General features: G+C 35.3%; 1 protein-coding gene across 1 annotated transcript in view; it reads left to right on the top strand.

Annotated features, from left to right (window-relative positions):
- Positions 1-14,334, top strand: part of magi1b (membrane associated guanylate kinase, WW and PDZ domain containing 1b) — a 253,867-nt gene that overhangs the window by 168,089 nt on the left and 71,444 nt on the right. The window contains 2 exon segments of the mRNA XM_030134044.1: positions 1,073-1,192; positions 13,224-13,466. Of these exon segments, the coding sequence (XP_029989904.1) occupies positions 1,073-1,192; positions 13,224-13,466 (363 nt within the window).

Here is a 14,334-nt window from a genome sequence, read left to right as displayed (position 1 = left end):
TTATAGGTTATTAAGTCATTATTTTACTGATCAGGCCCGCTTGAGATCAAATTTAGCTAAATATGGCCCCTGAACCAAAATGAGTTTGACACCCCTGTGTTAGACAAAAAGTTGTTTTTTTTTTTTTTTTTGCATATTATCTCCATGAAGTGAGTAATAACTAGCAGTAGAATATGTTAAAATGTGAGAAAACATCGGATTAGTAGAACTAAAATCTTTTCTTTTGTTTTTATCTCACTTTCTGATATTGGGTTTTAAACACGTTTCTTTACTTCAAAAATTAAACGCATGGGCATTTTTTTAACTTCATTAAAAAAAAACTCAATTGCTTTTTTTTTCATGCCTAAGGGGGGGGGGGGTAAAAACAAGAAGAAAGAAAAAAATCTTGACTATGGTTGTCATAATTCGTGCGTGAAAGGGTTAAATAGAACTAAACTATAATGAAAAATCCAAAACTATTATAACCTTGGCGATACATTGCGGAACTGATATTTTCTTACACCCTTAGTAGTGAGAGTCAGACAGTAGAGATGTGTTCATGTGTGTTTGTGAAGGACAGAGTGATCAAACAGAAAACCCAACAGAATAAAACATCATGATTTTCCCCTTCCCTTATGTCAAAAGCTTTACATTTGTCTGTGCTGTAAAGCTGTTTACCATCGACACCACTCCCACCAACTGTCAGCAGTCATTAAAGACAAGTGCTAGAATCTCACAGGCTACATGCCAAACAACACACACACACACACACACACACACACACACACGCTCACATTTCCCCCAACATATGGTAGGATCCCACTAAGGTGCTACTACGATCCCTCACACTCCACCCCTGTGAAATAACATCATTGCCAACAGAGGCGATGCTATTTGTATAGAGTAATAAACACATTCATGTGCGTGGTGCACGTTGTTTTGTTTTTATCTACTTTGCAATAATCAATTTGCTATTTTTACTACAAACCTGGAAATGTAGGGAATATTCAGATGCATTGATGGGGTGGGAATTGCCTCTAGAAAATCTGTATTTAGCTGCTTACACCTTCTCTGTCTCTGATTGGATGCCCAGGTACAACCCGCTCCCCACGTGAAGGAGAAGTTCCTGGCGTGGACTACAGTTTCCTCTCAGTGGAGGACTTCCTGGAGTTGGAGAAGAGTGGAACCCTGTTGGAAATAGGAACATATGAAGGTAAACTCTTTAAAACACAGGTGTCAAACATGCAGCCCGGGGGCCAAATCCGGCCCACCAAAGGGTCCAGTCCGGCCCTTGGGATGAATTTGTGAAATGCAAAAATAGATAATAAGAAATTAACAATCATTTTAGTTCAGGTGCCACATGCAGACCAATTCAATCTCCAGTGGGTTAGATCAGTAAAATTCTATCATAATAATCTATAAATACTCACAACTCCACATTTTTCTCTTTGTAAATGTAAATATTTTCATGTATTTACACTAAAACAAAGTATAATTTCACAAAAAATGTGAATAATCTGAACAAATATGAAGAACCTGAAATGTATTAAGTGCAATTTTAACAACATTCTACCTAATACTAAGCGTTGTGTGTATTTGTAGATCCGCTGTGATCTGTACGTTATAATGAACACGTGGAAATGATAAACTGAGGCAGAATATTGTTAAAATTACACTTATTCTTTCAGTTTGTTCAAGTAATTGACATTGTTTGAAAGGATAGTTTGTAGATGTAAACATTTTCATTGTTTTAAGTTTACTTTTTTCACTGTAAAATATAGAGAAAAGTTTGGAGTTGACATTATTTATATATTATTATGTTATTATTTTACTGGCTCAGCCCAAAATGTGCTTCAATGCATTGTGGGTAATTTTAAGTGCCTGATTGATGTAGAGGTATAAGAAAAAACTACAGAGATCTGTGTTAACATCCCCAAAGAAATATTTGTATAAGTATTAAAGCAACAGAGAATGTACCTGATGACTTTTGTTAGTTTGCGTGACGTTGTTGTTATCTTTGAGAATAAATTGTGCAGAAACAGATGATATACTATCAAACGGATACAAAGAGAGTTGCAGATGGGCTAGATCAAGCGAAAGTTTCACCTGTCATTTCTCAAATAGGCTAATTTTTTAGCTTTAGAACTCTGTTTTGTAGAACTGTTTACAACATGGGTGTGTATTGGCAGTACAATATATCACGATGCTGTTAAGAAGGTGATTTTTTTTAGCTTGTTTTTGTTTCCTTTTTTTTTTTTTTTTTTTCATAAGATTGTTTCCTGGAAGAATTGAAATATACCAGAAATTTGCACAAATACTAAACATATTTTTATGTGATCAGAACAGGATCTAATGCTATATGGTAAAACTTTCCTCTGTAAAATCTTCAAACTTAAATTATGTTTCACAGACATTACAGTTTAAGACCCTGCTCAGATTTATCCCAGAAAGACCCAGCGCTACTTTTAAGTCGGTTCCCAAATGAAATTTATTCTATATCTAACCTTTCTTATGTGATTTGTCATCATTTATTTAAAATATTATCCTTTGTATTTTATCAGTATAAACCAGGTACTTTCCTATATTTAATTCACTGATCATATAGATGTTCATTAAAGCTAAGATTAAAGTTGAGGATTATTGTATGAAAAACAGACAAAACTGAAGAACAAGTGATGTTTTCAGCAAAGATATTAATAATTGAACATAAACAAAGTGCCTCCATCCACTGTCATTGATCCAATTAATGTTGTAGAAGATGACGGTGTTCCATGTTCATTACAGAGCCTCTGAACGTCCAAGTGGGTCATATCTGATGCCCATGAGAAGATGACAAACTGTATTTTACACCAATTATTTACATGGATTGATAGGATTAGTGGTTCAGAAGTTATTAAACATTTTAGATCAGTATATGGGTTTGGTCATCAAAGGCTGTTTGGGTCTTTATGGGTTATGAATGTATAGTGTTCAGTCCCTGAATCATCCAACACCATAACATTATTTTTGCCTCTTTACATTTGCCTCTTTCAGACAGTAAAAAGTGCTTTTAGGATGCTTGAAATAACCTTTATTAACAAAACAGAGTTAAATGATAATGAAGAAAATATAAAAAAAAAAGAAATCCAATAAACAAAAATTAACCTCCGCCATGTATGCCTTTGAATAAACACCTAAAAATACTGATACGGTATTTTTTTTAATATCGAAACAGTATCATGAAATGAAATAATTGCAATATGTTTTTGCACTCCTACTAAATACATTACTTTCCTTGAAGAATTATCGGAGCCTTTTTGCAGGGCACAAGCAGAGGTGTGATGCTCCTTCCACACATTCCACAAACCAAATCATGTGTTGAGACCCAATCGTCTGTTGACATTAGCTTACTCTATATAAGGAAGTGATGGTCTTGGTTATCCTACATCGATGATAACAGCCATAGCATACCGAGTCCCATGTAGAGGTTTCAGCTTGGATTTTCAACTAATATCTTAAAGCTATCTGAGTTCTTCTGCGCCTTTTTTTTTTTCTAGCCAGTGTCAGCTACAGCATTACAACACAGACTCCTAAACCAACATACTACCCAACCCATCATACCCAACATACCCATCATACCCAACATACCAGGTCCTGCACAGCTGATGTGAAAGAAGCAGGTGGCTGTCCTTTGCGCCATTTTCCCTACATAGTGTAACTAGTTGAGCTTGAGCTAAGATGCACTAGTATATTGTAGAGCTGACTGATGAGTCATATTTTTTTTTTATCATCATCGCCGTATAAATGTATGCATTAAACCAGGGGTGTCAGACATGCAAATCCGGCCCACTAAAGGTTACAATCCGGCCCGCGGTAAAAGTGCAAAAATTACACTGAAGATATTAACGGTCAAGGCTGTCAAAATCCTTTTAGTTCAGGTTCCACATACACACCAATGTGTTCTCAAGTCAAATAATAACATAATAACCCATAAATAATGACAACTCCAAATTTTCTCCTTAAAAACTACGTGGGAAAAAAATGTAAGTGAAAAAAATCACATTACACTATGAAAATATACCTTTATAAAACTATAATTTCACTATAAAATCCAAATTCATAAATAAAAACAAATATGAATAACTTGAATTGTGCAATTTTAACAATATTCTGCCTGTTACTAAAAGTTCTGTGCGTTTGTAGATCCACTGTGATCTGTAATTTGTGTTAATAATATGCCGAGATGTAATATTGTAGAAATTGTTCTTATTTTAGTTCCAAAGTCCAAAATTTTAACAATATTCTGCTTGTTACCAAATGTTTGTGTAACCTTGTGTGTAATGTACATGTATAAATAAGAAGTTGAGGCATAATGTTAAAATCGCACAATTTTTTCTTTTTTTCTTTTTTTTTTCAGGTTATTCACATCTTTTTTGTAAAATGTAAATATTTTCATAATTTAATGGGGGGGGGGTTGTACTAAAGTAAAGAGGAAAAACTCGGAGTTGTCATTATTTATAGGTTATTATGTTTTTATTTTACTGGTCTGGCCTGCTTTAGATCAAATTGGGCTGAACATGGCCCCTGAACCAAAATGAGTTTGACACCGCTGTATTAAACACATCATTACAGACTGTCTAAATTGGAAATTATTTTATTTACTGTGTGTTGTACTAGACTCTCATACAACATCCATACCTTGTTCTTTTCTGTCACTTTAATAATGAACAGTTATCACTTCATATCCACAATTGCACAAAAACAATTAACTATTCTGTATATAAGCTGATACTGTGTCTTTATGTAGATTAGAGTTTATATGTATATAGAGTTATTTTACTTCTCTTAATTTTATTATATCTTGTTTTTATAATTTATGAGAGAAACAGTATCTACCAACAAATAGTTCCTTGTATGTGTTTGCATACTTGGTGAATAAAAATGATTCTGATTCTAAACATGACAAATTCATGGGACCCAGCATGTGTGGGGGGGCCCATAGAGCAGTGGAGGGGGTCCGGTGGATACAGGTTAGAAGTTTTGAAAATTTGGTGTAAGATCCGCTGTATAAGAGAGGCGTAGAAGTCGGGGGGTCGGATGTTAAAAGTAGGGCTGCACGATACTGGAAAAAACTGACATTGCGATTTTTTTTTTAACCCTGTGATTTATATTGCGATATGAAGTAGCTGTGTGGTGGTGACATCAATGGTCAGGCACATTAGTTGGGTTACCTCTTGTTGTGGCAACAATTGCAAGACACTATCGACACAGAACACGTGTTTCAGTATCATTCTTTTGTAGCCAAAATAATTTTAGATAACTGACGTTGCTTTTCGTTTTGGCACCAAGTCTTCATTTTTGGTGATTTTGTCTTGTTTGTTGCTCATTTTTCAATGTTGTCACCAGCGACTCGCTCCATGTGCAGGGACGTGGTCTGCTTCGGCAAGCTGAGGATTGTGATTGGTGGATTGCTGCGCGCAGTGTGTGTCACATACCCTTGAAATTAGTTGAGAACATATTGTGTACATTTGTCTCCTACATTGCAGGACCTGCGATGTGACTATTACGCACACATACATTGCGATGACAATGCTCAAACAATATATTGTGCAGCTGTAGTTGAAAGCATGTTAAGTTTCAGTTTCGTTTTCACGCTAGCGGAAGTGACGTTATATATGGACCGCCCCCCTCCTCTCCGACAGATCGACAAGATACTGAATTTTATGAAAGGGTCTACAACGTTTACCTTTCATGGGACCCAGAATTGGTAGTGGTGCCCCTGAATATATGTACCATTACACCCCTGCCAAATTTTAATTTTTTTTTCCTTCAATTTCTTTATTAAACTTTTCTTACATAATTTAAGAAAGAACATAAAATCACAGACAGGAGCTCACGACAAGGATGTTCAAGGATCAATAACACCGTAAAGCTATTAAAATAAAATAACACAGAGAAAACATACACAAAAAAGTAAAAAAGACATATAAAACAATACAAAACATAATATATGTATTACAAACTGCAAGTGAAGCGGTATTGGGTTGTTAACACAAGATTGGAAGAAAAAAGTAAAAAAAAAAAAAAATCAGTTTTCAGGGAAGTCCAGCTTCCAAGCATATTCCAAAAAAAGGGTCCCATATTTTAGAAAATTGTTGTTGTGAGCCCTTCAACAAGTGTCTGATTTTTTCCAAATTGGCAAAACAAAGTACATCCCTGACCCAATGAGAGTGAGACAGCGGAGTGGCCGATTTCCATTTTAGAAGAATCAATCGTTGCACCAACAAACTGACAAAGGCTATAAAAGATCTGTTTCCCGAAGACAATGATAAAACATTTGAAGTTGCACCAAACAGAATTTTAATTTTATTTACATTTTTTGCCCGGAAATTCATTTAGTAACACAAGTTGACTGGATTTGACTGCCATTATGTATAACTCAGATATTACTGTCTCATTTGTCATTCATTGGCAGACTGAGCACAGGTAAACTGTTACAGATCAGTTAACCAGACCTGGACAGGTGTTCCATCTGTCGTGGCTGAAGATAAACTCCATGCCACTGTACATCCAGCCAGCCCACTGTACATTGTCAGTAAACGTGCATGTTGTACCTCTATCCAGGCCAATCTGAATGCTTCTGAACAGGCACACCTGCTGCCACAGCGGGGGGTAGCCTCCAGAGCCACTGCCCCCAGTCCTCAAAGCATGTTCACCACAGCCTTTAGTCAACCCGGCCGGTCCCTTTGAGTCTGAGTCACTTCAACATGAGACACATCATACCGAAATGTGTACCTCTACATGGGCTTTGTCAATTGGAAAGAAAATTGATGTGTTTTCTCGCTGCTGATTTCCTGCTGCTTGTGTCATTACTCTGTCCACTATAAATGGACAAATAGGTCAGATCGCCCACAGTAACATATTTGCCTCCTTTCTCCAGAGGATGGTGAAAGCAGCTCTCAGAGCTATTTGGAATCAGTAGCTGAAGTAGAAGATGTCAAAGCAAACTGAATAAAAGAGGCATGAAGAGGTTAGTTTGAAAGTTGAGAAGGTCACTGTCTACATCCTGACATGTCTGCTGTAAAGCACACCCCAAAGGCAGAAAACAAGAGGTGACAGATGTGTATGTGGTATGTGATATGGGTCCATATTCACAGTTGGTGTTGTAACTTATCTTGTATCAGCTTGTACTCAAATATATACAGGGTGGGGAAGCAAAATTTACAATGAACATTTAGTTGTTTTTTCTCAGCAGGCACTACGTCAATTGTTTTGAAACCAAACATATATTGATGTCATAATCGTACCTAACACTATTATCCATACCTTTTCAGAAACTTTTGCCCATATGAGTAATCAGGAAAGCAAACGTCAAAGAGTGTGTGATTTGCTGAATGCACTCGTCACACCAAAGGAGATTTCAAAAATAGTTGGAGTGTCCATAAAGACTGTTTATAATGGAAAGAAGAGAATGACTATGAGCAAAACTATTACAAGAAAGTCTGGAAGTGGAGGAAGCAACAAAAAACGTACCAAAGCTTTTATTAAAGCTCTCAAATCCAAAATCCTAAAGGATCCAACCAAATCCATGAGAAAAATGGCAATTGAACTCGAGGTAGACAACAAGACCGTTAGAAATGCAGTAAAATATGATTTGAAGTTAAAATCTTACACAAGAACACCAAAACACTTGTTGACAACAGCAACAAATCCAACTTCAGCAATTTTTGGGAATCATGTTTATGGCCGCCTTCTAGCCCAGATCTAAACCCTCTGGATTCTGCTATTTGGGGTGTTTTAGAACATGCTACCAATAGAACATCACACAGCAATGTCGACTTTTTTAAAGATACTATTAAAGAAGAATGGGAGAAGTTGTCACCCGAATATTTGAGGAACACTTGCGCAAGTTTCAGGAAGCGTGTGAAGGCAGTTATTGAGAAAGAAGGAGGACACATAGAATAAAAACATTTTCTATTATGTCAATTTTCTTGTGGCAAATAAATTCTCATGACTTCCAATAAACTAATTGGTCATACACTGTCTTTCAATCCCTGCCTCAAAATATTGTAAATTTTGCTTCCCCACCCTGTATACCTTTCACTTGTTATGGGTGAAATCTGCTCAAGTAGATAGATAGATAGATAGATAGATAGATAGATAGATAGATAGATAGATAGATAGATAGATAGATAGATAGATAGATAGATAGATAGATAGATAGATAGATAGATAGATAGATAGATAGATAGATAGATAGATAGATAGATAATGATTTTCCATTTGTATACATTCAAGTACATAGAATTTTTTAGATTTTTACATTTTTAGATTATTTGGGACGTGTATGTTGTGAATTTTGACTGTTTATAGGGTTTATGCAGGTCATTAAAAAGCATTAAAAGTCATTAAATAGATTTTGTGAAAATTAAAGCCTTAGATGGCATTAAAAAACAGTAAATTCATGGAAGTCTTTCCTCTCTTACTTTGATAAAACATCTATAGAAAATAGAACAGAATTGAATAGCTATAACACTAGTAATTAAGTGAAGGTGGACCACTGTGTGTGGGGGGGTACTACTTTCCTCCTTTTTTTTTTCTTAATGTATTTTTTGTTTTGTTATTAGCTGTTTTTTTGGAAAACTGGAAAATTGGACATATGCTTATGCCTGTGCTGAGAGGATATGTGTCCTAATAAAAAAATTGTTTAAAAAAAAAAAAAAGCATTAAATTTGATGTCCAGAGGCTTTAAAAAATAAAATACACTTGATGGAGCAAAAAAACATTGTTATTCATGATTTATTTTGATTTTATAAACATTTAATAATTTTGATCGGAAGTATAATGTGATGATTGACAGGCGGAACCCTTTAATTGGCTATTGTTTATGGCTGATACACAAAGTCACAACACCAGATGCTTGGAATGCAGTGTGCTGTGAGCGTGCTCATGCTGTGGCAAAAGAGCGAAGGGAATATGAGCAAATGTGGGAAAAATGGGAAAATGCAAGTTTCAACACAAGTGATTGGAGGAGGAGCTATTCAGAAAATACTTAAAGTCTGTCAACGGTAAATCGTCATAAAACTATATATAAAACTGTATCTGCAGTTGGACATGTGCATTACATTTGTTTAAAGTGGCATTGAAAAGGGCATTAAAAAGCATTACATTTACAACCAGATGCACCACAACACGAAGACTGGTTAAAAGCAATCTATGAAATCTATGTAATGGAGAAACTGTCTTTTTCATTAAAAGTAAAACAGGATAAATTTATGGAAATGTGGTCAAAATGGATTGTATATATCCCCCCCTTTGAGGCCAGATTTAATTTAACTGGAAATGACAAGTTATAATTGAACTGGTTGAATGTACTGGAGCTGAAACTAGTGTGGTTTTTGGAATAATGGAAATGAGGGAAAAATGTGTCATCTTTTTGTTCTAAGCTATGTTTAACAAAATACATACATATATTTATATATATATATATATATATATATATATATATATATATATAAGAAAAGGGGAAGACTTACTACAGATGTCTGTTTTTTTATGTTTGTGTTTTTTCTCTAAACAGAACTTGTGTGGAACATGTGTATGTTAAATTTCATGTTTTACCATTGTTGATTTTTCAGACATGGTATACAAATGTGCATGGATGTCTGTTGTAAAGTATCTCTCCAAATGAAAAAAAAAAAAAAATTATGTATATAAAAAAGCATTAAATTAGATTTGCTGATACCTGCAGAAACCCTGGTTTATATCACATGTAAAAAACTGAACTGGACAAAAACAGTAACTAAACACTGAAGTATGACTGACATGGATGAGGACAGTAGCTGTATCTGAATAAACCTAATCACAGATAGAGTAAGAGTTGAACTCAGATTCATCTAATTCTGATAAAGTTCACTCATCTCTGCACAAAATATCCTATTGAGCTCTGAAGATGAAGAAATATTAAGCAAAAACTATTTTAGGAATACGTAAAAGTCATTTTTTCGTATGCACTTAACTCTTCCAAGTATATTTTCATGTACCAGATATTGACTCCAACGTTAATAAGTGCATTTTATTCAATGCAATCCATGGCACATGTCATATACTCAGTTGGTCGATAAAACAAATGCGATAGTGACAACGCTGACAGGATTGTAAACAACAAGCCCATTCACCACCTCCATTTAGTCAGATAATGTTTAATTAAGTGTCTGCTTTGACTGTTTAGCTTGTTCAGTGTTCCATAACAATGCATCCCCCTGTTACAACAGTCCTTTATCTTCAACTTGGAAAACTGAACAGACCCATGGACTCAAGAATGACAACTACTTTGCCGACTTTCAGTAATGGCTACAGAGAATAAAAAGTGTTAAAAACAATCCTCATTTCACTGAAAGGGCTCCTGCATTAACCTGCTTTAAAACACTGGAGTCACTAAACTGTAAATTCTTCCCCTCATGTATGAGGCAAATTTGGACTCATAGTTATATTTGCTAATTAAGATCGGCCACATTTCAAGTCACATTTCAATATTTGTGTAGTTAAAGGCAATATTGGCATATACCCACTTCCTGAGTTTTCCACAGTTTGTCTTTAAATGTGGGAAACTTAGGTCTCTGTTCGGACCATAATCAGCCTGGCTTTTGGCATCAAAAACTACCACTTTCTCATACAATAAAGTTTGCCAATTTGTCTTTTAACAATATTTTTGCCTCTTTTTCTGTCAGTTGCTTTAATGCTGTGGATGCTAAGAGTACTCCGTCTCATTAAGAAGTTGGCTTATGGTGTGATCTTCAGTCAGTTATCACTTTAAGTCTAACTGGTCTCACTTTGGATGAAAATGACTCACTTTGCTAAAAAGTTTTGCATATTCATATTCTTTTGAAAAATGATTATTTTATCTGACTTGTATCACTGGTACTGCTTCACCAAATTTCTTTACACAAATAATTTTAAGAAGTTAAAACTCATCTAAGTTTCTAGTATCTCGAAGATGTTTGTCGTCGTTCTGTATAGTTGCAAGAATCATCTAAACAACTGTATCATATTTTCTTTAATGCTTTTCCTGGTAGCTTGTGCATCACAGTGGATCACTTTTAACTCCCAAAATATGGGTTAAAAGTGTAAAGTTCTATGATCAGGGTGCATGTGCAGGTCTTAAAAGTCTTAAAAAGTATGGAATTTTGAAACGTTGTTTTCTAGACCTTGAAAAGTTTGGAGTTTTGTGTGAAAATCTTAAAGTATGGAAAAACGTGTCTTATAGTTACATTTTAGAGTATGCTCAAAGGTGCATAATCTTGTAAGACAGGGGTGTCAAACTCATTTTTTCCAACGGCCACATTCAGCCCAATTGGATCTCAAGTGGGCCGGACCAATGAAGTAATAGCATCATAACCTATAAATAATGACAATTTTTTCTCTTTGTTTTAGTGCAATAAAAACATTAAATTATGAAAGTATTTACATTTATAAACTATCCTTTAACATAAAACATGAATAACCTGAAAAAACTGACATTTGTAACAAAAATAAGTGCAGTTTTAACAATATTATGCCTCAGTTTATCATTTATACATATGCATTACACACAATGTTACACAAACATTTGGTAACAAGCATAATATTGTTAAAAATTTGGAACTAAAATGAGAACAATTTCTCATTCAGTTTGTCATTTGCCCAGGTCGTAGTTCGTCAAGGTTCCACTGGACTAGTTTTGCTTCAAAAGAGCAAAACTAGTCCAGTTGAACCTAGAACCTAGAAATTATAGGCTATTATGTTATTGTTTTACTTAAGCTCATATTGGTCTGTATGTGGAACCTGAACTAAAATGAGTTTGACACTTTGACTCATCTCGCAGGCCAGATTAGACCTATTGGCGACCCGGTTTTGGCTCCAGGGTCGCATGTTTGAGACCCCTGTTGTAAGATAAGAAATACATGAGGAAAGCATATTAGTTAGTTTCAGTTAATTTCAAACATGCAACAAAACGTAATCCTACTTTAGTCCTTAGAAAAAAACAGATTGCAAGAAAACATGAAAACAATTCATTCCTTACATTATTTCTAGGGAATGCTGATTTTAGCGATGGTGCGATCTGATGAATATTTGTTTACTGTCTTGATAGTGGCCTGTAAAAAAGCACTCACCAGACGTTGTTTGCTTCCTGAACTCCCCATCATACAGGAGTGGAGAGATATAATGAATGACATTTATTTAACAGAAAGGATTACTTTTTCTCTTCATCTTAAGAAAACTGTTTTTATGAAACTCTGGATTAAATGGGTCAAGTATATTCAGCCTTTACAACCAGATTTTGTGGAAGCCTGAACTGTAACTTTGACTTTACCTTATTCTCATTGTTTTGCATTTATTATAGTTTCTAACCTCATCTAATCCCTTTTACTTGATTTTATTTCTTTTGTCAATTTGTACACGTTTTCTCTCCCAATATGTATATAGTTACTGAAATTTATAAAATATGTGCATGGCAGTGGGTCTAAAACTGCTCTTAATATTATACATGTTATGGTCTGTAATATAAACAGCTATTCCAAAATAAAAAATTATCAAAAAAAAAAAAAAAAACATGAAAAAGGAGTGGGAGGAAGTATAAGTTATAACACGTATAAAACATTTAAAAAACTTGCTATGATTTCACTAACCGGTCGGTACTGGGGTGATTCTAGTGAAACTTCTTTGTGTGATATCCATGCACTTTTGCCATTTTCATATGTTTTGAAAACATTTCTGTCAGTAAAACATCATTTTCTGTGAATTATGCATTCATTCATTCATACATTTATTAAAATAAACTCTACTACGACACACAACAGGTACAATCTTAACCAAAAAATCTAGACACGCAAGTATAAAAGTACAGAAAGTCAAGGTCTTGTGGAAAAAAATAGCAGTTTTGAAAAAGTTTGGAATTTTTTATTTGGATAAAGAGCAAACACCCTGTATGATACATGAACTGGTTATTGAGATAAGAGTTTTCTTTATTACTGTTAGAGCCAAATTAGACAGAAATGTAGGTTATCTCTTTATATGCAGATGTCACATTCTTCCACAGACTGAGTCCATCTTCATTTACATACAAAGGCTGCGACTAAACCCCCCCCCACCACCACCACCACCACCACACCCCCCTGCACACACAACCTTTTAACCCCTCCTCTCTGGCCCTCCTTCTAAAACAGCCCTCTTTTCTCCCTCCGTTTTAATCCGACCCCTCCCTGCCTTTTTTCTTTGTTGCCTAGGTAACTATTATGGGACGCCAAAGCCACCGGTGCAGCCCCCCGGTGGGAAAGTGATTAGCAGTAGTGGTAGCGGCGGTGATGCCCCACTGCCAGACGGGCTCAGCGGTAGCCTGCCGGGCTCGCAGCACTCCACTCCCCGACGCACCAAGTCCTACAATGACATGCACAATGCTGGAATAGGGCCTGGAGAGCAGCAGCAGGAGGACGACGAGGACCTCCCTGACATGAACAGTAGCTTTACAGGTAAGCAGATGGGACCAAAGATCAAGGAGGACAGAGGAGAATGTAAAGACAGGTGAAAAAATGGACGGCAAAATTAGTGTTTTGGATTGGAGTCTCTAGGACGAACACAAAACTACAACTTTATTAACCCTTTCATGCTCCAGTGGACAGTTCTTCTCCAGCTGTTCTCTTATACATTCATGGGTTTTGCTGTTTTAGTTCCATATCAGCCAACACAGTGGACGCTCATGCATATGTAACTTTGCTGTTCTTAAAAAACCTGATCTGCAGTAACATGTTTGAGTGTAAATCAATCGTTATTAGACTGTAATTATCATTTTTTCTTTAACAAAATGGGTTTTTTGTATATTATTTCAATGAAGTGAGTAATAACTAGTATTAGAGTATGTTTAAATAGGAGAAAACATCAGATTAGCAGTATTAAAAGTCTTTATATTTCATAGTTTTCACTGTTTATCAGTAAGTACACGTTTCTTTGCTTCAAAAATTAAACGCATCGTATCCATTTGAGTGGACATTTTTGCAGTACATGCAAAAATTGGTGCATAAAAAGCTGTCAACTGCATTTTTTTTTTCATGATTAAGGTTCTCATAATTCATGCATGAAAGGGTTAAAGCAGATGCAGATTTCTTTAACCTGCTGAGACCCAGGAAAGCAAAATTTTAGGCTTTTTTACATTCAAAAATTATCTTGATTGGACACTTGGAACAGCAAAATGCAACAGTTTTATCAGATACATTATTAATTTTTTATGTAATGTCCTTTGCAGTTTTTTTTTTTTAAACTCTTGTCCCATCATAGGATAAAAATACATTCCTGGGTCTCGAGGTTAAGGATGGCAGAAAGTATTTGTCTCAGATTATCAGC

Source organism: Sphaeramia orbicularis, chromosome 5, assembly GCF_902148855.1.
Source record: "Sphaeramia orbicularis chromosome 5, fSphaOr1.1, whole genome shotgun sequence".
Lineage (NCBI taxonomy): Eukaryota > Metazoa > Chordata > Actinopteri > Kurtiformes > Apogonidae > Sphaeramia > Sphaeramia orbicularis.
This window is presented reverse-complemented; position numbering and strand designations above follow the sequence as displayed.